The following is a 21,199-nucleotide window of genomic DNA, read 5'->3' on the forward strand; positions in this document are numbered from 1 at the left end:
CATAAAGAAGCCAGAGCAGGATGAGTGGAGCAATGGTCTGGAGGCAATGCAGAGGGCTCTGCAGATGGAGAAGAATGTGAACCAGAGTCTGCTGGATCTGCACAAACTGTCCACTGAGAGGTAGCCAATTGGATACAAAATTGGCTTGACGACAGAAGACAGAGGGTTGTTTTTCAAACTGGAGGCCTGTGTCCAGCGGTGTGCCTCAGGGATCGGTGCTGGGTCCGCTGTTATTTGTTATTTATATTAATGATTTGGATGAGAATTTAGGAGGCATGGTTAGTAAGTTTGCAGATGACACCAAGATTGGTGGCATTGTGGACAATGAAGAAGGTTATCTAGGATTGCAACGGGACCTTGATAAATTGGGCCAGTGGGCCGATGAATGGCAGATGGAGTTTGATTTAGATAAATGTGAGGTGATGCATTTTGGTAGATCAAATCGGGCCAGGACCTACTCCGTTAATGGTAGGGCGTTGGGGAGAGTTATAGAACAAAGAGACCTAGGAGTACAGGTTCATAGCTCCTTGAAAGTGGAGTCACAGGTGGATAGGGTGGTGAAGAAGGCATTCGGCATGCTTGGTTTCATTGGTCAGAACATTGAATACAGGAGTTGGGATGTCTTGTTGAAGTTGTACAGGACATTGGTGAGGCCACACTTGGAATACTGTGTACAGTTCTGGTCACCCTATTATAGAAAGGATATTATTAAACTAGAAAGAGTGTAGAAAAGATTTACTAGGATGCTACTGAGACTTGATGGTTTGACTTATGGGGAGAGGTTAGATAGACTGGGACTTTTTTCCCTGGAGAGTAGGAGGTTGAGGGGTGATCTTATACAAGTCTATAAAATAATGAGGGGCATAGATAAGGTAGATAGTCAAAATCTTTTCCCAAAGGTAGGGGAGTCTATAACGAGGGGGCATAGATTTAAGGTGAGAGGGGAGAGATACAAAAGGGTCCAGAGGGGCAATTTTTTCACTCAAAGGGTGGTGAGTGTCTGGAACGAGCTGCCAGAGGCAGTAGTAGAGGCGGGTACAATTTTGTCTTTTAAAAAGCATTTGGACAGTTTCATGGGTAAGATGGGTATGGAGGGATATGGGCCAAGTGCAGGCAATTGGGACTAGCTTAGTGGTATAAACTGGACGACATGGACATGTTGGGCCGAAGGGCCTGTTTCCATGTTGTAACTTCTATGATTCTATAACTAATGGAGAATGCTGCAAGATACCCTGCTCCAGCAAAATATAGCCCATTAACTTTTAATTCCTGGGAGGAACATATTGTGGAATAATTACTGGGCCTTTCTTTGGAAGGAATCCAAAATTTCACCATGAAATAAAATTTGAAGCTTGAGGACAATTTACCACTGTAGAAAATATGTAATTGACCACTTTTCTGTCAGTGTTATATCTTTATGAACGGAAGTGGAACAAAAGTACAGGTACTTTTTTTTAAACAAATCACAGGAATAAGCTGTTTTTAAAAACTCAAATAGGATATCAGCTCATTTAATAAATCCTTTGAAGATTTGATTAATGTATAGAACTTTCTTTTATGACAAAGTTCCATTGTCATAATGCAATTGTCAAGAAACTGAATGCACTAATAGCTAGAGCACCTACTAGGCAGTAAAACAATTGAGTTCAAATTACATCAAACACTACAAAAGTAAAGCTTGAGTGGTTTTCAGTTATTAGACCCCTAAAAAACATTACAGGATTGAACACAATCCCAGGGGTTGTTTAACTTTATTAATATATTTTTTATATCTTATATTTATGTTCTTCCACCTTACAAAGTCAATGCTTCAAAGCATTTCACACAATGAATTACTTTTGGAGTGCAGTGACTATTGTATTTTCTTGCTCGCTGTTTTTCCAATTCTAACATCCAAATTTATCTTCTGTTGCTTTCCCTTTTATCGCTGTCAGGTTTTGCTTTTGCACCTTTATAACTGGGAGAAGGGGATGTTTTACAGTGACAATATAAGAATTCTAAAAGGGATCAACTGACAGAGGGTTTTAAGAAGGAATAATGCAGAGGTAAAACAGTCCTATGAGTTATAACAAAATTACTACCTGCTTACAATATTGAGTGATAATTTTCCATTGTTTAGCCTAGGGTACCAGACCAGGAGATTTGTGAAACACTAGAGAAGTTGGGATTGTTCTCGGAGCAGATAAGGTTAAGGGGACATTTAATAGAGATGTTCAAAATTACGAAGGTATGCGGAGTGAGTTGGCTATGATAGATTGGGAAGCCTCATTAAAAGGCATGAGGGTGGATAGACAATGGCTAACATTTAAGGAACGAATGCATGAATTGCAACAGTTATACATTTCTTTCTGGTGCAAAAACACAAAAGGAAAAGCGGCCCAACCATGGCTAACAAAAGAAATTAAGGATAGTATTAGATCCAAAGAGGAGTCATAGAAAGTTGCCAGAAAAAGTAGCAAACCTGAGGATTGGGAGCAGTTTAGAATTCAGCAAAAAGGAACCAAGAGTATGAGGGTAAACTTGCAAGGAACATAAAAGTGGACTGTAAAAGCTTCTACAAGTATGTAAAAAGAAAAAGATTAGTGAAGACAAGTGTAGGTCCCTTAGTCAGAAATGGGAGAATTTATAATGGGGAACAAGGAAATGGCAGAGCAATTAAACAAATATTTTGGTTCTGTCTTCACGGAAGAGGATACAAATAACTTCCCAGAAATGCTAGGGAACCAAGGGACTAATGAGAAGGAGGAATTAAAGGAAATTAGTATTAGTAAAAAAAAATAGTGCTGGAGAAATTAATGGGACTGAAAGCTGATAAATCCCCAGTGCCTGATAATCTGCATCCCAGAGTACTAAAAGAGGTAGCTATAGAAATAATGGATGCATTAGTTGTCATCTTCCAAAATTCTATAGATTATGGAACAGTTCCTGCAGATTGGAGGGTGGCAAATGTAACCCCACTATTTAAAAAAGGAGGAAGAGAGACAACAAGGAACTACAGACCGGTTAGCCTAACATCAGTAGTAGGGGAAATGCTACAGTCTATTATAAAGGATGTGATAACAGGACAGTTAGAAAATATCAATGGGATTAGACAATGTCAACATGGATTTATGAAAGGGAAATCATGTTTGACGAACCTACTGGAGTTTTTTGAGGATGTAACTGGTAGAATAGATGAGGGAGAACCAGTGGATTGGTTTATTTGTATTTTCAGAAGGCCTTTGATAAAGTCCCACATAAGAGGTTAGTTTGCAAAATTAAAGCACATGGGATTGGCGGTAATATACTGGCATGGATTGAAAATTGGTTAACAGACAGGAAACAGAGAGTAGGAATAAATGGGTCTTTTTCGGGGTGGCAGGCGGTGACTAGTGGGGTGCCGCAGGGATCAGTGCTTGGGCCCCATCTATTCACAATATATATCAATGATTTGGATGAGGGAACCAAATGTAATATTTCCAAGTTTGCTGACAACACAAAACTAGGTGGGATTGTGAGTTGTGAGGAGGATGCAAAGAGGCTTCAAGGCGATTTAGACAAGTCGAGTGAGTGGGCAAATACATGGCAGATGCATTATAATGTGGATAGATGTGAAGTTATCCACTTTGGAAGGTAAAACAGAAAGGCAGAGTATTATTTAAATGGTGATAGATTGGGGAATATTGATGTACAAAGGGACCTGGGTGTCCTTGTACACCAGTCACTGAAAGCAAACATGCAGGTGCAGCAAGCAGTTAGGAAGGAAAATGGTATGTGTTGACCTTCAATGCAAGAGGATTTGAGTACAGGAGCAAGGATGTCTTACTGCAGTTATACAGGGCCTTGGTGTGACCACACCTGGAGTATTGTGTGCAGTTTTGGTTTCCTTACCTAAGAAAGGATATACTTGCCAAAGAGGGAGTGCAGCGAAGGTTTACCAGACTGATTCCTGTGATGGCAGGACTGTTGTATGAGGAGAGATTGGGTCGACTCTGCCTGTATTCACTAGAATTTAGTAGAATGAGACAGGATCTCATTGAAATGTATACAATTCTGACAGGGCTAGACAGACTGGATGCAGGGAGGATGTTTCCCCTGGCTTGGGGGGGTCTAGAACGAGGGATCACAGTCTCAGGATACGGGGTCGGACATTTAGGACTGAGCTGAGGAGAAATTTCTTCACTCAGAAGGTGGTGAACCTGTGGAATTCTCTACCACAGAAGGCTGTGGAGGCCAAGTCACTGAATATATTTAAGAAGGAGCTAGATAGATTTCTAGAGACAAAAGGCATCAAGGAGTACGGGGAGACAGCGGGAATACGGTGTTGAGATCGAGGATCAGCCATGATCATATTGAATGGCGGAGCAGGCTCATAGGGCATAATGGCCTACTCCTGCTCCTTTTTTCTATGTTTCTATGATGGGTTTTGATAGAATAAATAAGGAGAAACTTTCCAGTGGCAGAAGGATCAATAACTAGAGGACACAGATTTAAGATAACTAAGATGGAGCAAATGCCCGTCCTCGTGTAATGATCCTGTTATAAGCTATGGTCAGTGGTCGATTAGTAACTGGCTAAAGGGATGAAAGCAAAGGAAGTTAGAGGGCTTGGTTGCGCTGAAGTAAGTATTGAGTGGGGTGTTCAAGGGTCCCTACTGCTACTTCTGTTCCTGGTATACATAATGCCATCACCATCTCAATACAAAATAGTTTACATTTGCCGATAACACTAAGCCGTAAACTCTGAGGAAGCAGCCAAGATTTTTTTTTAAAAAAGAACTCACCAGGGTTTGTATCCGAGCTGATCAGTGGCATAGGACATTCAATTCTGACACATGCAAGGTACTGCATATTGGAAGAAAAATGAGATGTATGTACTTGGAGTGGGATGGAACGAAGAGACCTAGGGGGTCTTTGCCTCGTTACTCACCATACTTTAATCGTGTGAGGTGGCAATAGACAAAACAAATAAGATGCTAGGTTATGTTGCCAAATCAGTTGCGTTCAAAGCCTCAGAGGTCACACTGAAACTATGCAGTGCTCTGGACAAGTTGCAACTGGATTATTTCTGCGCTGCCACCTGAAGGGCCCTCAAGGTAATGCAGAGCAATGAGGCTGATCTCTCGTATCAGAGTTGAGTTTTAGGGAATCACGTTGGGAATGCGAAAGTAAACAGAAATCTTTACACAACAATGCAGTCATCATGTGGAATGGGTTGCCAGGAAGAGTAATTGAAACTAGGACACAGGACTCATTTAAGACAAAGATGGTAGAGTTGGTAGTCTAGAAGAATGTGATTAAATGGGCTGAAGGGCTTCCTTCATCCAAGTCAATTTTGTGAGGAGGAGCATTGGAGTGTGATTTCCACTCATAGATGAGTGGAAATCAGTGACTCCAGTCACCGAGCAGCAGTCTGTCTGCACGTTGACTGTGAACATCTCTCGGTTGCATTTTTTTTAAAGGCATCCATTCCAGTTGAGCTTTCAGAAGCTGTCGGTCTCAGAATTGCAGCCTCTTTTGTGACATATGCAGCGTATTTCAGGCTACGCTGAAAACCTGATGAAGCAGAGAATTTGCGTGCTGTGTCTGGAAGCGCTTCAGATCAATGTTGAGAATCTAACAATATCAGGTTGACGGGACAATCATCTGCTGCCTGATGTGAGATACTGTTCTGGCAACCAAGTATTAAAAGGAATTCACTCAGTGCACAAATCCAAGACTCAAACAAATGGTGGAAAAGAAGGTGAAAACAATTGTTTCTTGCAGTAATAGCTATGTCTTTATTTGTTTGTCTGAAGGATTGCAGGAAAATTAAAATGTATGATATGAATATTATTGAGCTGGGTTATGTTTTCAAATAAAATACTGTTTCTTAACTGCTTAGTTTTACAGTATCAAAGCCAGTGGACAGAGAAATGTAGGCACTATCCAACAATATATGCACCACGATTAGTTTTCCCATCATGGAGTATAATCCCAATTATGTCAGTGGCAGATGACAACACATTTCTGATCAGTGTCCCTACTTGTACTGCAGGAATCCTGTATCCCCGTGAAAACTAAAAATAACACCCCATAGATGGCACAAACCCACTAAGTGTCTAGCTCATTAAATTGGACAAGTTCTTAATATGGATCCAGTATACCATTTTATTTTTTTAAATTCATTCATGAGATGTGGGCATCGCTGGCAAGGCCGGCATTTATTGCCCATCCCTAATTGCCCTTGAGAAGGTGGTGGTGAGCCTCCTTCTTGAACCGCTGCAGTCCGTGTGGTGAAGGTTCTCCCACAGTGCTATTAGGAAAGGAGTTCCAGGATTTTGACCCAGCGACGATGAAGGAACGGCGATATATTTCCAAGTCGGGATGGTATGTGACTTGGAGGGAAATGTGCAGGTGGTGTTGTTCCCATGTGCCTGCTGCTCTTGTCCTTCTAGGTGGTAGAGGTCGTGGATTTGGGAGGTGCTGTCGAAGAAGCCTTGGCGAGTTGCTGCAGTGCATCCTGTGGATGGTATACACTGCAGCCACTGTGCGCCGGTGGTGAAGGGAGTGAATGTTTAGGGTGGTGGGTGGGGTGCCAATCAAGCGGGCTGCTTTGTCCTGGATGGTGTCAAGTTTCTTGAGTGTTGTTGGAGCTGCACCTATCCAGGCAAGTGGAGAGTATTCCATCACACTCCTGACTTGTGCCTAGTAGATGGTGGAAAGGCTTTGGGGAGTCAGGAGGTGAGTCACCCACAGAATACCCAGCCTCTGACCTGCTCTTGTAGCCACAGTATTTATATGGCTGGTCCAGTTAAGTTTCTGGTCAATGGTGACTCCCAGGATGTTGATGGTGGGGGATTCGGTGATGGTAATGCTGTTGAATGTCAAGGGTAGGTGGTTAGACACTCTCTTGGAGATGGTCATTGCCTGGCACTTGTCTGGCACGAATGTTACTTGCTACTTATGAGCCCAAGCCTGGATGTTGTCCAGGTCTTGCTGCATGCGGGCTCTGACTGCTTCATTATTTGAGGGGTTGCGAATGGAACTGAACACTGTGCAGTCATCAGCGCACATCCCCATTTCTGACCTTATGATGGAGGGAAGGTCATTGATGAAGCAGCTGAAGATGGTTGGGCCTAGGACACTGCCTTGAGGAACTCCTGCAGCAATGTCCTGGGGCTGAGATGATTGGCCACCAACAACCACTACCATCTTCCTTTGTGCTAGGTATGACTCCAGCCACTGGAGAGTTTCCCCCCCTGATTCCCATTGACTTCAATTTTACTAGGGCTCCTTGGTGCCACACTCGGTCAAATGCTGCCTTGATGTCAAGGGCAGTCACTCTCACCTCACCTCTAGAATTCAGCTCTTTTGTCCATGTTTGGACCAAGGCTGTAATGAGGTCTGGAGCCGAGTGATCCTGGCGGAACCCAAACTGAGCATCGGTGAGCAGGTTATTGGTGAGTAAGTGCCGCTTGATAGCACTGTCGACGACACCTTCCATCACTTTGCTGATGATTGAGAGTAGACTGATGGGGCGGTAATTGGCCGGATTGGATTTGTCCTGCTTTTATTGGTTCCCCTTGGGTTCTATATTAGTTTCCGACTGCTAATGGGTTAATTTACCTACATTATCTATATAGTGATAATAGCATCCCAATTGCTCTGTTGTTTTAATGGCTCCATCAACTAGAGTGCTTTGCTATCCATTCTGGCTGCACAAATAAGAACTGAAGACTTAATCGGTTCTATGCAGCATTACTAAGGCTGATCTACATGGTCATGGTGGGGGAGGAGTTGTCCGGCTGATCCTGTTGAAGATTGATATATTTGTTCAGTTAAAGAACTTAATTGATGAGTAGAGCTACATTTTTTTTAATGGACAGTTGGCATTGGGAGGCCCAGGGACTCCACTTCTGCAGCTCTGTGGATTGAAGAGTTAAACTCCTATCAGGATTAGACCATTCTACTATAGTCCTACAAATTAATAAATAAATTGCCTTGATCCCCGCACTCCATCTAACAGCCTGGAAACCTTTTTGTGAATCCATTCAGAGTAGGACCAAAAAGCATCTTAGGAACAGAGGAATTTCTAGATTTAAAAAAAACCAAGGCACATCGAATTTGCGTTCTACCAACCTGGTAGTCGCAGGATGCAACGTTAATGGAGTTGTTGACTAATCGCAGCAATCAATCTCTTATCAATTAGTCTATAACAGACCCAGACATGAGATGAGGAAAACCCCAGTGGTGGAGAGTGTTAGGAACCATAGGTCCAATTCACCTGTTCGTCCCCAGCATGCTACACTTACCACGTGTCATGTCTTAACTTATTCAAATACTGTTTCCCAAAATGTTATCTTTGCACTGACTCTTCATTCTGTTGCCAAAATCGATGGATAGATTGCCGAACTCTTCTCCCCATCAGTAGGTTGGCAACCCAGGTCACACTCCTGCCTTAGCAGACGGAGACACTCCTGAAGGCATTTGTTAGTGTATGTAGATTGCCAGAAGTATGTTGCTCCCACAAACCCACTTAAGTGTCTAGCTCATTAAATTGGACAAGTTCTTAATATGGTTCCAGTATACCATTTTATTTTTTTAAATTCATTCATGGGATGTGGGCATCGCTGGCGAGGCCGGCATTTATTGCCCACCCCTAATTGCCCTTGAGAAGGTGGTGGTGAAACAGATTTCCAGCTGAGTGAACAGAGTCTAAAGCATGTCCATTTCCCCCTCCCTCCTGGTGGTGCAGACATCATCACACTTGTAAATATTGAAAGAATTCCTGATTATCCAGAGCGAATTTCTTTTCTCTTGAGCAAAAGCAAGCAATTGAAAGAGAGCCTTTTGTGTAATTGTTTACCCTTTTAGTGCTGCCTTTCAACCATCTGTCAAAGTGTTTATATCCACTTTAAAAGCCTTAAAGCATTCTATTACCAGTGCCAATCTGTTTGACACAGGAGGATAAGATACTTGGGCCTATTTTAATTCTAGAAAGTAGTAGATTCATACTATTACAACAGCTTTTGTTCCATTACTACTTTTTAAAAAAAGTTGCCATTTTAAATATAATTTAATAATTTGTATGTAGATAGAAACAGCAGTAGATTATTCAGCTCATCGATTCTGTTCTGCTATTATGTTAGCCAAGCCAAGTTTTGCAACAAAAAGTTGAGTTTTGCTCAGCGACATCAAGGATGTTAGTGCTGGGAATAGAACACTTTTCATATTTTGGCATTTGCGTATGTGGCTAACTAATGCCTATCATCTTTTCAGCTGCTCTGGACAAAGGTGATGATAGAAAGCTTGGCAAAAGACCAACCTTGACTAGTTCGCAGGTACCATGATGTCAACTTAACGATGTAATTTATTATTAACAAAGCCTTTATTACTTGTATATATTTGAATATGCAATTTCTGAACTGGACCTGACATTAATATACTGTCTTTTTATATTTTCACATTACAAATGTATGCAGGATTAATTTAGAACTGTAGCTGTGATTCCAAAATTGTAAATTCTTAAGTTACATAATTAAGAAAATATAATTTCCTCACGCCAATTTTGAAAAATAACATTTTGAATAGAGTATTATAAATATATTCTTGTTCGTGGGGCTGGCTATGCTTTAATTTTCCATCTCCTCACAGCAAAAAAAATACCCTCTGCTTAATTCTTCTGCATTTGATGTGGCGGAGCAAATCTATAGAAAGGGGAAGCTGCCGTCAACATATACACCTGTATCTAAAAGTCACTTGTCTGCTGGTTCAAAAATGAAGTCTGAAGGATTAGGAGCATCGGTGCATACAGCAAATGGACGAATGACAGCTAGTGCTTCAAGGAAAGACGAAGCAAAAGGAAAGGACGTTAAAAAAGCAAATGATAAAACACCAAAAAGTGGAAAAGCCAATGAGAAAAGCACCTCTGCAAAGATGAACACTCCTGCAAAAACTAGACTAGAGGCTAAGGCAAAGGGCGAGAGCATTGTCAGTAAAGCGAAAGGGCGCTCTGACAGTTTGTCTTGTCAGACAGATTCTACAGTGGACAGCAAAGAGGTCAGTGGGCAGGATGGAAAATCAAACACAGGCGCCCGACCTAAAGTATCTCTCCGTTCTTCCAGTATGCAAGCGAAGATAGGAAAACCGGTGAAGAAAACCGTTCGACCACAAGCCGAAATATCGCAGGCAGAGAAAAATGGGAATAAGTGTAACTCTGACAAGCTGGAGCTTGCAAGCAAGGGCACTACTGCGGTCATAAGCGGACATAGCAGTGGATTACAAGAGGGGAATGCAGTGAGTGAAAGAAACAATCGTGGCAAGAAAATGGCACCTGTCAATAGTCCTGTTGAAAGTGCTGCACAGGAGACTGCAAAGAGCTCAGTTAGCCAGAAGGTTTGCTCTGCAGGTTTGTTGTTTGCAGAGTTAATCATTATTACCTCCATCCTCCTATTGTCTTTCCACCAGTGTACTGCTATGCTTTAGCAAGATGGTTAGAATGTCCTCAGCTCTGAACTGCACCATAGCTGCCACAATATTGTCTACATCCAGTGACAAGTACTTGTGCACGACATGCATGATCCACCGCTTTGCTTTACTTTTATTCTTTCCTCTTTCCTGCCCCCCGCAGTCTTTCACTTAATGTTATGCTTTGTCCAATATCCTGAGGGCTAATTCTCGATCTAAGCCGATTTAAGTGAGAGTTGGGGTTTTAACTTCCGTTCCCCAGGGAATCCAAGGCCGCCACCTTTTTTTATTTTTAAAATCCCCTTTTCAAGAGCTGAATTGAAAGCACTATTCAAGGTGATTGCAGCCTTGCAATTTTAAACCTTTTCAACCCTCAGGATGCGGGTCATCGCCCAACTAGGTTAGCCAGTGAGATTCTCTTCTGCCCCCACCCCCCCGTGCCCATACAGGCTCGCACACACTTTCTCCATCTGCCTTCATAAGGATGCATGCTCGTTAACCTGGGGATCAGCACTGGTCTCAATTTCAGTGGCCTGCTCTTCTAATATGATGTCTATAAGTTGCAGAGGTGAAAATAAGTTTGGTAACGAAATGGGGAAACTGTGAGCAATAATACATTTAAATATCAGCTGTTGTTTTTTCATTTCCTACTTTTCAGTTAGTAGGCCAACAAGTGTCATCAAAGCAACAAAGACACTTTCTGCATCAATGAAGACCAACAGACCTGTTACCAGTAGGTGAGTAATGTTTTTTCATGAGTGTATGAAAATCACTATATAGAATTTCTTTCCTTCCTCGCTTCATTGAGGGGATCTTTAAATAGGTTCAAAAGTTGCTACTGGGAGGAATGTTGCACTAGTTAATGGTATTACAATGTTAGGAATCCAAATACTTGGAATCATAGAATGTTACATCAGAAACAGGCCATCAAATCTGCATTGGTCTACCATACTGGAACACCATGGTAAAGTAAGAAACTCGTGTATCTCAAATGATTACGATGTGGAGATGCCGATGATGGACTGGGGTTGACAATTGTAAACAATTTTACAACACCAAGTTATAGTCCAGCAATTTTATTTTAAATTCACAAGCTTTCGGAGGCTTCCTCCTTCCTCAGGTGAATGTTGTGGCAACATTCACCTGAGGAAGGAGGAAGCCTCCGAAAGCTTGTGAATTTAAAATAAAATTGCTGGACTATAACTTGGTGTTGTAAAATTGTTTACACTTTTCAAATGATTACAGCACAAAAGAACTTTCGGTGTAAAGGTTAAAAATGAAAATGAATCAGTGCATTACCTGATTGCTGTAAATTAAAGACCTTTTTATTAGGCCACATTCAGGTATGTAAAACTTGTTGCAAACTGAATCTGATTTGTTGTAGTTATGGTGCCCTCTGCTGGATTGATGTAATTCTTTTGCTTAGGATTTAGATAACTTGTGAACACAATCTCTTGAGGGTGTCCAATTTCACTGAACTGAACATGTGTCTCAGTAATTTAGTTATTTTGCAAGATGATAACTTGCATTAATATAGGGCCTTTAATGTAGAAAAAAAAATCCCAAGATGCTTCACAGGTGTAATCAGACAAAAATAGACACCGAGCCAGAGAGGTATTAGGTGGGTTTTAAACTGGGTCTTAAAGGAGGAATGGGAGGTGATCGAGGCAGAAGGGTTTAGAGAGGGAATTCCAGAGCGTGGGGCCTAGACAACTGGAGGCACGGACGCCAATGGTGGAGTGAAGGGACTAGGGATGCACTAGAGACTGGAGTCAGGAATAGGGTTATGGGGAGGGTGTAGGGCTGGAGGAGATTAGAGAGATAGGTAGGGGTGAGGCCGTGAAGGGATTTAAACATAAGTTTGAGAATTTTAAGTTGGAGGTGTTTGGGGTATGTCAGGGAGGACGGGTGGTGGGTGAGTGGGACTTGGTGCGGTATAGGATACAGGCAGCAGAGTTTTAGATGAGCTAAAGTTTGCAGAGCATGGAGGATGGGAGGCTGACCAGGAGAGCATGGGTATAGTTGAGTCTGGAGGTGACAGACACGCATGAGGGTTTCAGTGGCAGATGGGCTGAGGTGGACAGTGTTATGGAGGTGGAAGTAGCTGGTGTTTGTGATGGAGAGGATATGGGGTTGAATAGGACGCCAACATTGTGAAAGTCTGCTTCAGTCTGAGATGATGGTCGGGATGGGGGTTGAAATCGGTGTCGAGGGCACAAAGTTTGTGGCTGGAGCTGTAAACTATGGGTTTGGTCTCCCAGTTGTTTGCTTGGTGGAAATTGAGGCTCCTTCAGGACTGGATGAGCAGTCTGACCACACAGAGGCTGGAGGGTTTGAGAGAAATGGTGCAGAGGTAGAGCTGATGAGGGCGTCAGCATACATGTGGCAGCTAACCTCCATACCTGCGGATGAATTTGCCAAGGGATACCTTGCAGCCAAGAACACGTCTTTGGGGGGACTGCAGAGGTATTGGTATAGGAGCTGGAAGAGAAGCCGTTGCTGGAGATGCTCTGGCTACAGTTGGATAGGTAAGAGTCGAACCAAGTGGGCGCAGTGCCATTGAGCTAGACAATGGAGGAGAGGGGTTGGAGGAAGATGGCGTGGCTGACCAGTCAAAAGCTGCAAGAGGTCGAGACGGATGAGGAAGGAAAATGCACCACAGTCACAGGATGTCATTTGTGACTTTGATTAGGGCTGTTTCAGCCCTGTGTGGGGAGAGAACCTAATTGGAGAGATTCAAACGTGGAACTTCATAAACTATAGTGGTATGAAATTGCCGTATTGGGAGATTGAATTCAGGACTTACAATGCAATTAGCTAAATTATTTTGTTCACAGTAGCTGCCACCATCCTAGGAGGAAAAGTCTGCAGGGGGCAAGGGCACAGACAGTGACTAGCAGCACCCTATAAATAGTAGTGTGGTGCAGCATATTGAAGCTGCACTACACCGTTCTTTAGTAAACATGGACTCCTGATTTCCCTCCCCAACATAAGTTTCCAATTTTAAATGTGGTGCCGGCGAAGGTGCCAAGTGGAGGCCAGGCAGAAACCGGGGTGGGGGGAGCAAAACACAAATGATTGAGGGGGGAATAAAGGTTTTGGTGTTGCTACATTCATCTCTTTTCATATGTCTATCTGTAAGGGGGCTTGATTCTCTCAGCAGTTTACTAGTCTCTGGTTCCCTTTCTATCTCTGTCTCTTCCTGGCTGTCTGCTATTTAAAATTCTGCTTTTCTGCCACTCCCTGTAGTTCCATTGATGATGAGCACCAAGTGTACTTGACATCACCCTGGATGCCAAAATAGGCACCTCCACATGTGCAGTAAAGGTAGTACTCAAACAAGGGACTTGCTGTGGATGTGGATGAGCTCTGCACAGTAGTCAAGAGCAGTGTGCAAGGTTTCATGGCTGACTCTGTTGCTGGACGAATCTGTCGTGATTCTCCGAGGTTCTCTGCATTGCCCGAGTAGCTGCCATTTAGAATCGTTTCTTTTGCCAGATTCATGGTACCTGATTATGGTTCCGTAAGCAACATTGCATCCACTATCCCAGAGAGAGGAAACTCCTATAAATTACAGTAGGCCGGCCAGGCACCAATATAAGTAGATGCCCGTAGACTAACACTTCCCCCTGAAAGGAGTTTTGAATTCATGTTCATATAATAAAAATTGGTGCAGTTCCCCCACTGGCTCGGAGGAATTGCACCACACGAAGTGGCCTTGACTTCCAACAGACCAAACAGTACATGGCCCGTGTTGAGTTAGCCGATTTCAACGGGTGTTATAGTGGTGCCATGTTTGGCCTTGGTTTCTCTGGGTTAGGGAAGGAAAGAATTAGCCACTGTTTAAATTCTGCTCGCTACCTAATTGCCCCTGTGGAAATTGGATGAATGTCAGGTGCTAACACGTTATGGCCACCAGGGTAAGGTAGCAGAAGGCTACTGCTGCCATGGAATTGTATTCCAGCAGCTGCCTTTTGGGGGGGTACAAAAAGGAGAGAGACAGAGAGAAAATAGGCACAGAAGCAATTATTTGTTGATTTTGAGGAGCATGATTATCAACAATGCTTCAGTGGCTCTAATTTAAAAGAAATCCATAAATTGAAATATAAATGAAATTCTTGTTAAACTGTGTGTAAGTAACTTGCCAAAAGGAAATATGGATAATATATTACCTACTTCTGATCAGTTCTAACGTGAATTGTCACATTTGAACACACAAGCAAAGCTTTGAACTCGTGAGCAAACTGTTGAACTCGTCAACAGAATTTATTTTTACAGAATTGCAACTAATTTTGTAATTAACACAAATTACTGTCGTTGATTGGATTGCGTATTCCCAATCATATGTTGGTTTGGCCGCAGGAAAAACATGACTCTTTTATATAACTTTCAACTGTTATATAAATCTGTTTGGGATCCAAAAATAGTCTTAATCATGGAATGATACTGCACAGACGGAAGCCATTTATCCCATCGTGTCTGTTCCGGCTCTTTGAAAGAGCTATCTAATTAGTCCCACACCTCTGCTCTTTCCCCATAACCCTGCAAATTTTCCCCACTTCAAGTATTTATTCAATTCCCTTCTGAAAGTTACTATTGAATCTGCTTCCATCACCCTTTCAGGCAGTGCATTCCAGATCATAACAACTCGCTATGTTTAAAAAAAAATTTCCTCTTGTTCTTTTGCCAATTACCTTAAATCTGTGTCCTCTGGTTACCGACCCATCTGCCACTGGAAACAGTTTCTCCTTATTTACTCTATCAAAAACCTTAAAGATTTTGAACCTCAATTAAATCTCACCTCTGCTCCGAGGAAAACAACTCCAGTCTCTCCACGTAACTGGAGCCTTTCATCCCTGGTAGCATTCTAGTAAATCTCCTCTGCATTCTCTCTAAGGCCATGACACGATGAACCAAATTGATTTGCAAAGGCAAAAGTAACAGCTGAAGCTTTGCCAAGGTGGGAGGTAATGTGCATTTCATTGTGGGGTTGTGATGGATTGCTGCTTTTATAGCTAATGCTGTTTCACAGACTTAAAACTGAACATGGAGTGACTTTTGTTGTGTGTCTCTGGTAGTGTGCCAAACAAACAGAAGGCACAAAATAGAGATGAAGGGATGTCACCGGCTCATGTGAAGAAAACCTGGAATAGCAGCAGTAACCCCTCTGCTCAGCAAAGAGCAAAGAGTGCACCTGGGGCAGCAGTCAAAGCTAAAGGTACTACTTACAACCCATAGTGTTTATTTTTGCAAATGATGGATATTAGAAAGTAAGCAAGCTGTAAGCAGCAATTTCAAAATCTACTTCTCAAAATGTTGTGTATTCATAATAGCCAAACCGGTAGTGGACCTTGTCATCAGTGTCTGTCTGATAGAGACAGAGATATACAGATAGACATGGAGATAGTTTAGCTGAATTTTTGCCAAAAAGATTATGTTGACGGGGGTGTTGCCAGGTGCTCATTGATTACACAGACCCAGTTTGCTGCTTCACTAACTCAACAGTATCATGTTGACCTGGTTAAACGATGACTCTTTGTAAATTCTAGCAAACCAATTCATTAGTGTTTTCCCTTCAATTAAAAAAAGCTCCACATTGATTTTTGCAGTGATAAATTTTGCTCGTGTTATGCTTTCAAACCACAAAACTTTCTCTGTTGGAGATCTTCAGCTTTCAAAAAGCATCATAATGGATTAATGCTGCTGCAAGTTTAAGCACAGCCTTTTCCTTAGATGTTTAATCTCCTTGGGCGGGGGTACACAAGCCAACATTTTTCTAGGAGTGCTGTGCAGCATAATAAACTGTTATGTTACTGATTTAAACTCTGGTGATGAATTAATTTTTCTGTGTGAACAATTTAGGTTGGAACTGTGGGCCTACTGCTAGGTATGAAGCTGTACAGACCAGAAGACGCTGGTTCCATTCTCAGGCTGTACCGAGTTAGCTAATCTCAGCCAGGATAGCAGTTCGGGTGCTACATTTGGCCTCAGCACTCTGTGCTAGGGAAGGGAAAAGTCAGACGTGGATGCTGATTTTGATTGCCTGTGACCTATAAAACTGGAAAGTGCGTGGGTGATATGAACATTGAATGAGAACAGGATGAGGTTCAGTTATGATGCTCCCTGTGATAAAATAGCCTGTCCAGGCTCAAATTAAGATTGGATGAGGTAACTGAGAGCTGCTCTAACCAATGGATCAGTGACCCAGCAGGACCCAGTGTTGTGAAATGCCTTTTCTTAAAAAAAAAGGCAATAATGCAATTTGAAATAACAAACCAAGGAATTGTGGGCTAAAAAGTTCACAATATGTTGGGATTTAAAAGGCTTCTGACCTCTTTGACTTATCCTATTTTATACAATTGATTTTGTTTCAATTAAATTGCTATTCAAAGAGTAAGTGCCTTTATAAAACCAGAATAACTCCTTTGAATTGGAAGAGTTAGTAGAAATTTTAATTTTCACACATTTATGAAATATCTGACTGATTCTCTAAAACTTAAAAATAAAAGTAGCAGCATAAAAATTATATAAAGGCCATCGTGGGGTCAAAGTTAATGTATTAAAATTGGTAGTGACATTTCAAATCTGAAGGGTCGTTGAAGTCTCCAATTGCACTTTAATGCTACTTTTATGGAGCACATTAAAGAGTAATATATTTGTTTAATCTTTGTTGTCCTTTATAGGTGAAGTAGTTCAAATATATTTAAGTCTTTCAGAATTGTAAGGTATGAAATACGTATTTGCAATTTTAACCCTTTTGTCATTTTAGATCCAAAAGGAGAGACAGTGGGTTTAGAAAAAACAGGGCCTGCTTCGGAACGGAGTGATTCATCGAAGCAGGCTGTCAAAGCTCCAAACTGTGAAAAAACAATTGCTACAAATGAAATGCTTACAAAAGCTAATACATCTAAAACAGTGAAAACAGTTACTCCCACTGTAGCGAAGACAAATATTAAGAGAATGACGCAAACTGGCACCACAAGTCCAAAGACACCCATTAATTCGAATAAGGTTGCACTGAAAGAGAAAAGCGCATCACTGACCAATGTAAGAAAACCATCAACTAAATTGCTTACAGCGACAAACAAAACAGGTTCTGGCCTGAAAAGATCTACCTCTAGTTGTCATGACAAGGCAGCCCCAAATTCTCTACGCCGTGATGTGAAAAGTGCAGCACAGATAAAAAATGAATCTGGTTGTGTCGAAAATTATCAAATGGGAGCAAATAATCAGTCAGAACATACCCAGAATACAGAAGTACAATCAAGTGCTCTGCCAAGAGATAGTAAGTTGGGTGAAGGAGAGCAAGTCGTGACGAGTGTACTTGCACAACAAATCTTGAACTCAGGCAATCTATCTGACTTTGCTGAAAAGGCAAATGATCATACATTAGAACAAATTCACACGACTTCAGTGGTGAATATTGTGGCTGATTCTGAAGGCCATACAGCTCAGCAGCCATCTGAAGACATTGGGCAATCATACGTAAAGTCAAATCTGCGTAAAGCTCAAGATCGGTCTTCAGCAATTGCAAATAAGGAATTCCCAAATGATGGTGTTGATCTTACTTCTGAAACAAAGCTACGAATTCTTAATGAATGTGAGAAAACAAAGGACGGCTATCTTCAAAAAGGAAGTACTTACGCTACAGAAATTAAATCTGGTCATCTTTTTACAGATGGTGTAAGTGAAGCACGGACTCTTGTAAACAAAGATATATTTGAACTAAATGATACAACAATGCCTGCTCGTTCATTTGACCAAACCAGTGGTGCTGCGAAATGTAGCTTAAACCAAGGTGAAGAACAAGTTCTGTCAGACTTACCTAAAGAAATAGATACACCAGGGATCCCTGGAAGTCATGAGGATTCGGAAACTCCACTAGTGGAAACTTGGAATTTGGGTACCGAGGTCTATCCAGCTTCAGATACGTCTTTCCCAAAACAAAGCCCAGACACTGACACTGGAAGTGCAACAACGTCCTCTGATGATATAAAACCTAATTCGGAGGACTATGATGCTGGAGGTTCCCAAGATGATGATGGGTCAAATGAGCGGGGGATTTCCAAGTGCAGTACAGTTGTATGTCATGATTTTCTCGGGAGAAGTAGCAGTGACACAAGCACACCAGAAGAACTAAAGGAGTATGACAGTGGATTAAGAGTGGAAGTAAAAGTGAAAGATAAAGAGCTTCATGGTCAGACAAGAGGTGCTAGTACAAGAGAATCAGTAAATAATCACTGTTTCGAAATCTCTCATCAAGGAAATAAAGCAATCGAAAGAGGTGGTGAAGAAGACACTGTGCCTGTTGGTGATAAATTAGATGCTGCCTCAGACCTCTTGTCGTCTTCGTGTGAAGTGACTGAAGAAGATAAGTCAGAAATTGAGAACACAGAGGAAATCTTCCCTCCCACTGTTCCTGTTCCTCCCCCACCTCCCCCTCCCGAGCAGGGCATTTACCACTTTCAGGGTATTGACAACCTGGCTTTTGAAGATGTAACTGAAAACGAGACAGAGGTTACAAACTTTCCTTCGGCTGCAAATTTCAAGCGTTCTGTTCTGCTGTCCGTGGATGAATGTGAGGAGCTAGGTTCTGACGAGGGAGAAGCTGAAACTCCTGCCTGCTCCTTGGATTCTCTTACTCCCTCTGATGTATTTGATGGTGTTTCCCATGAGGGTGGTCACCAACAACATGGTAGAACTTACTATTCTCGATATTCACTGGAAATTGAAGATGGTTTTTTGGACTGTGACCAGCAGGACCAGGAGAAGGACAAAAAGCAATCTAAAATCTCCAGTCCTCCGCTATCTGCAGCTGGACCTAGTGTGGTAGCTAATGATGCACCACTGCAGCTCGCTCCAACAGAAATAGAACAGGCAAAAGAAGTCAGTATTGCACCAGTTGCTCACCATCTTTTTGCTGACTCACTTGGTGAAGGAGAAAATAAGCTTGTAGAAAAACACTGGATGGTAGCAAGCATGCTGGAGAACCAGTATGAGGATAGCATGTTGCCTGAAAAAAATAACATCCAGCCCACTGGTGGTGGTGACAGTAGACCTCAGGAAAGACCCTGTCATTTGCAGCTCTGCCAAAAGGGGCATTCTTCCAATGTACATAGCGACAGCTTTGCAGCAGACGACCTTGATACAAGTGAGCATTTAGCTAACATGGGAAAAGGTCATGTTCAAGGGTACTACTCAGCATCCAGTGAGCAAACTAATAATACTTTGCCAGCAGGTAATGTATATTGTAATTAACCTTTGATACCAACAGAAAGCACTTGGTCTACAGTCAGCAGTTAGCTTTTGAGCTGCTGTGCCAAATTGCACAAATGTAGGGGGGAGAAAGGTAAGACCACATCAGTTTAGTTTGTAGACCTATGGGAATTTTTAGTTGAAATAACAATGTCAAGGGGGGTTTCAAGGTACAAAAAGTGGGAATATATCTTGTATTGTTAAATGTGAACATTGTACATTTTTCCCAGTAAATGTTAGCATGAATACTATGAGAGTTTAGTTATTTCATATCTAATTATACAATGACTTGTTAAAAGTAAAAAAAAATCTGCACTCCAGAATCTTCTGACCATTTTCTATATATGACTTTAAAGATCATTTAGCCAAAACCATGTATTTGATATATATGTAATATAACTTAATGTGTTAAACCAGATGCTGGTAAGTGGACCTTCATGGAGGTCTATTGCACGTTGAATCCATGGAGATAGGCATGCAAGATCAAACCAACACACAGCCCTTCAAGCAGTTAGAATGCCAAAGTATTTAGATTTAGAGGGCTAGTTGCAAAGTGATTTGCAAGCAAGTGTTTTTTCACATTTGTTGATCAGATGAGTGGGGTGTGGTCTCCAGAGATGTGGGAAAATGTTACTAATCCCATCGATGAGTAAATCTAAACTACATTTGCACTGAAATGTTAATAGTAGCACTTGTATACTGTTCTGTAAATCAAAATAAATTAGATTTGAGGTAACTGTCCAGCAGCATAATGTATTGTGGATACTGTACTTGTTTTGTCCAGAATGTAATTTAAAATTATTTGTGCTTGTATTCCTAATTTAAATTATGCCAAATGTATTTAAATGATTGTCTAATTGATGGCTCTCTGGTTTAATTAGCAATGACAATTAAGATTCTTACTGTTTTTTGATTGATGAATGGTTGATCTTTTAGCTGATTTACTAACCTAATAAACTGCATCGGATTTTCCTGACCTTTTTTATTTTTTTAATTTGTTATATTAGAAAGTGTAACAGTATACAGAGCATCAAATCGGACTAAACCGGCACACAGAACATTAACATGTGGTATGCAGCACCTGCAATTAAAATCATGAAAATGAAGGCTTAACTGAATTTTTTAAAAATGCATTAAATCAGCAAATCACATTTTGATCAATTAGTAGTAGCTGAATCATGAGGGCAATTTTATCCAGGGCTAGCAGTCTGTCCACAGGGATTACAGTATTATCCATAAACTATACAATGTCCTCTTACTTTCCCTTTTACTGGAATCAAAGGCTCCAAAATGATCATAGGACAGTGTAATGGGTTTGTCAAAAATTCCTCTGCTGTTTTAGCAGAGGCATTAATTTTAAACCAGTGAATACCTCTGTTATAGTAAGAGAAGGAATTTCAGAAGAATGTCGAGTATCATACGATATTTTCCAACGGTATAATTTCAGTGCCAGTGTTTCTGGGTTAACTAATTGGATTATATTAATACTTTTACTTTGATCATTCCCATTTTTTGCC

General features: G+C 41.5%; 1 protein-coding gene across 2 annotated transcripts in view; it reads left to right on the plus strand.

Moving 5' to 3' along the window:
- Window positions 1-21,199, plus strand: part of btbd8 (BTB domain containing 8) — a 76,825-nt gene that overhangs the window by 53,459 nt on the left and 2,167 nt on the right. Inside the window, exons 14-18 of one of the 2 annotated variants that reach the window (XM_067989916.1) lie at window positions 9,240-9,301; window positions 9,615-10,368; window positions 11,086-11,164; window positions 15,506-15,645; window positions 17,197-19,665. In XM_067989916.1, the coding sequence (XP_067846017.1) occupies window positions 9,240-9,301; window positions 9,615-10,368; window positions 11,086-11,164; window positions 15,506-15,645; window positions 17,197-19,665 (3,504 nt within the window). The remainder of the gene's footprint in view (window positions 1-9,239; window positions 9,302-9,614; window positions 10,369-11,085; window positions 11,165-15,505; window positions 15,646-17,196; window positions 19,666-21,199) is intronic. The other variant, XM_067989918.1, reaches the window with a different exon arrangement.

Source organism: Heptranchias perlo, chromosome 9 (assembly GCF_035084215.1).
Source record: "Heptranchias perlo isolate sHepPer1 chromosome 9, sHepPer1.hap1, whole genome shotgun sequence".
Lineage (NCBI taxonomy): Eukaryota > Metazoa > Chordata > Chondrichthyes > Hexanchiformes > Hexanchidae > Heptranchias > Heptranchias perlo.